General features: G+C 39.1%; 1 protein-coding gene across 1 annotated transcript; it reads left to right on the top strand.

The window, feature by feature from the left end:
- The first annotated feature begins 695 nt into the window (after positions 1–695).
- On the top strand, positions 696–1,304 carry LOC116164093. The gene has a single exon (XM_031478220.1). It carries the CDS (start codon positions 696–698, stop codon positions 1,302–1,304), a length of 609 nt encoding a protein of 202 aa, XP_031334080.1.
- The last annotated feature ends 2,482 nt before the right edge of the window (positions 1,305–3,786 follow it).

Here is a 3,786-nt window from a genome sequence, read left to right as displayed (position 1 = left end):
ACATTCGTCATATCGATGGATCTTCTAATGTCGTTGCTGATGCATTTTCTCGTATTGATGCTGTAACTGGTCAACCTGTTTTCAATGCGGTAACGCTTGCTCGTGAACAAGAACATGATGCAGAGCTACAAAATTTAGTTAATAGCAACACAGCACTAGCACCCATTAAGCGTCCTTATATTCCTGAATCGCTGCGGCGCACAGTGTTCGACTCATTACACAATTTGAGCCATCCCGGTGCTAGAGCATCAGCAAAACTTGTTTCACAGCGATTTGTGTGGCCACGTATACAGCAAGACTGCCGTAACTGGGCCAAAAATTGCAAAAATTGCCAACTTGCAAAAGTTTCAAGACACACGCATACACCGCTTGAAAATTTTCCCTTGTCTTCTGCCAGATTCGAACATGTGCACATCGACATCATTGGTCCTTTCCCTACTGCTGGACCCTATCGATATTGCCTCACTGCAATAGATAGATACACTAGGTGGCCTGAAGTTCACCCTCTGAAAACGATTACAGCAGAAGAAGTTGCCGGAGCACTTGTAACATGCTGGTTTTCTCGATTTGGCTCGCCTGTATGTATAACTACAGATCAAGGTAGCCAGTTCGAGTCTGCATTGTTCAGAACCCTCAATAATATTTTTGGAGTAGAAAGATCTCGATCCTGTAGTTATCATCCCTGTGCCAATGGTATGGTTGAACGTTTGCATAGACAGTTAAAAGCAGCGCTTATGTGCCATCATAGTGAATCTTGGCTTCCAATTGTACTTCTTGGAATTCGCACAGCTTTCAAGGAAGATTTACAGGCATCCATAGCAGAAATCGTATACGGTCAGACACTTCGTTTACCTGGTGAAATGCTAACTCGCCAGAATGAAGCTGAGCGACAAGAAGATGCATCTAGCTTCGTAGTACGTTTGAGACGGTATATGGCTGACCTTCGTCCAGTTCCTGCTTCTCACCATTCGACCCCCAAGGTTTTTGTTTTTCAAGACCTTGCAACATGTTCCCACGTTTTCCTGAGGGACGACACAGTACGACGATCCCTTCAACCTCCATATACCGGACCCTACGCTGTCATTCGTAGAGATTCCAAGACCGTCACCATCCGATACAAAGGATCTGAAATGCGCGTGAGTATGGATCGCGTTAAACCTGCGTATCTCCTCGATGTCGATACTACACCAAGCCCCATACCCGCTACGAAACCATCCAACACCCATCCAACAACGCCACCAAGTTCGACTGTACAACCCTATGTGACCCGTGCCGGCCGCCACGTTCGTTTTCGTCTGCCCTGACCTCCAGTCTCCGCGGGCGGCTCCTGTGGCGATGGCAAGGTAGCTTAGCTATGAGATGGGTTGCTAGAGAGACGAAAAATAACAACGATCAAGTAATAGTTATTTACATATGAGTATGGTAAATCAAGGTTTACGTTAACGAGTGAGATGAATGGAGAGGAATTTCGAAACGAGTAACGTTAACTGATTAACATACAAAATAATGTAAAACATTTTATTTCATACTGCTCTATTTCTATTAAAAAACCATTTTGATTAGAATGTTGTAGGTACACATTAAAATAAAAGCAAAAGTCGATCACTTGATTTGTTTGATCCGACAGTAGTTTGACAAATATCAATATCAATCAATCAATCAAATATCACGTTTAGATGGATGTCAGTTGCGGTTGCTAGGCAAAATTTCCAGTCTGGTAAAAATTTTCAGTCTGGTAAAATACGATTTACCAGACTCAAATCAGTCTGGGAAAGCGGCGATTACTAGATAGTATGAAATAAATACATTTTGTAGATTTGCTGTGATATAATTTGATATCCAATTAATAAAGAAATGTTTAAATAAATATTTCCTAAAAACTATGTATTTTACTTAAATAATAGTTATTTGTGTACCAAGGCCGTAAAAGTGATCTTTTTTGGCCGAAGCTGCTGTTTGTGGCCGAGGCGGTAGCCGAGGCCGCAATTCAGATGAGGCCTAACAAATCACTTTTGGCCAAGGTGCACACAACATTTTTTAGGCGATCATCAAAAAAGAATTCAAAAATTTGCTCATAAACATATTTTTTCTGAAAATCATAGTTATCTTAGACAATTAAAAACAAAGCATTTCCTGTCATATGTAATAATAATTAGCATCTTTGCGTGTGTTTTGTGCGTATCAAAATGGGTGATAGCGACAGTTCAGATACCCCAAATGAAATTTTGGAAGCTGCAAGCGTTGCGACCCTAAGTCATATATGATATAAGAGCAGGCGTTTGAGAGTAAAAGTACAATCGCAACTTCCTCCGTTGTACAAAATTTTAATAATGCAATAGGTCTTTCGTAACTGTGGCTTCCAAGACCTTATAGTTAACATGCTGTACAATTATTAGAAACCTGATTACCTACTTTGATGGTAGGTATAGGCAGCTACTTGTGTTCTCGGTTAATTGCTGGTGATTCTTCGTATAATAATGTAAGCAATAACATCTTCCTCATGTTTTGGTTCAACACTTCAAAAAGGTCTGCAAGCAGCAAAGATTGAAACGTCAAACTATAATTTTAAATGTGAACATTGTGATTATGCAAAATAGTGTGAAACATTCCTACAAGTCCGAAAATGGAAAAAACGCACGTGGATGGCCCAATCCTTGATGGGGCTAGACCAGATAGACGCTTTGTATCAAACAGATTACTGTTTCTCACACATCAGTTTCAAATAAGTAGGTACAGTTTGACAGATGTGTACAATAAAGTAAAGTTTGACAGAAGTGTACAATAAAGTTAAACTTTATGGCCGCAAAAGCGACTACAAAATCAACGTTTTTGTGATGATAGCCTAAAAAAGAATTATGCATTTTATTAATGTCATCGAAGTTTGTAGGAGTGGGGGATTGATTATTTGCACTTGTACTGGTGGGAAATGGGTTATCAAACTGCATGGATGTTGAGGGGGAGCCAGCAGGGATATTTGTAAAAGTGGGAAGTGGATTTGGGGACGGAAAGGGATGTAACGGAGGCAAGCGCATATGTATCAAATTTCATTTAAATGCTTCCACAAATAAAAAAGTTGGCACTGCGCATACGCAAAACCAGATTTTGAAACTGGCGTTAAATTTTCCTTTATTCCAAGTGCGTATGTATCAAATTTCATTTAAATACTTTTATAAATAAAAAAGTTTGCGATTCGGTTTATAAATGGACGGGATACGAAAAGGGCACTGTGAATTTTGAATCGATTCGACTCAACTAGTGACATTGCGTATTATATGGCTAAAGGTATACCCATATTGAATTTCATGCAATTCAGTTCATAACTAACGGAGATGTCAAAGCGATCGGACATTTCTAAACAAAGTTCTCGTTCACACAGACAGATAGATGGACAGACAGGCAAAGGAACAGACGGACAGACAGCAATACAAAATTGTAGCATCGTTAATAAACGGCAAAAGTGTAAAAAAATGATTTTTTTTGTTTTTTTACAATAACTTTTTTTTGTAAGCGGTACAAAAAAATTCTTTCCTTGGTGCAAGCCTCGACACCATAACGAACCAAATAGCGAAAAAGTAGAACAATAGCTCTCAAGATAAAGAACTAGTAGCGTCTCAACGAACGAACGAGCGGACGGACAAAGTGACCACAATAGCGCATTTTTTTTTTGGAAATGCGCTAAAAATGTTTTGGAGTTGGATTACTAATTAAAACACTCCCGTGTATTTTCTCTTATCGATCTAATTTATTTTTGATATTGACATAACGAACGTTAAACATAACAATTGA

This window comes from Photinus pyralis, unplaced genomic scaffold (assembly GCF_008802855.1).
Source record: "Photinus pyralis isolate 1611_PpyrPB1 unplaced genomic scaffold, Ppyr1.3 Ppyr1.4_LG2, whole genome shotgun sequence".
Classification (NCBI taxonomy): Eukaryota; Metazoa; Arthropoda; class Insecta; order Coleoptera; family Lampyridae; genus Photinus; species Photinus pyralis.
The sequence above is the reverse complement of the archived record's forward strand: the minus strand, read 5'-3'. Positions and strand labels throughout refer to the sequence as shown.

What these genes read in the sequence shown, in the direction of transcription:
- LOC116164093 (XM_031478220.1), top strand. Translation starts at nt 696, where the DNA reads ATGGTTGAACGTTTGCATAGACAGTTAAAAGCAGCGCTTATGTGCCAT.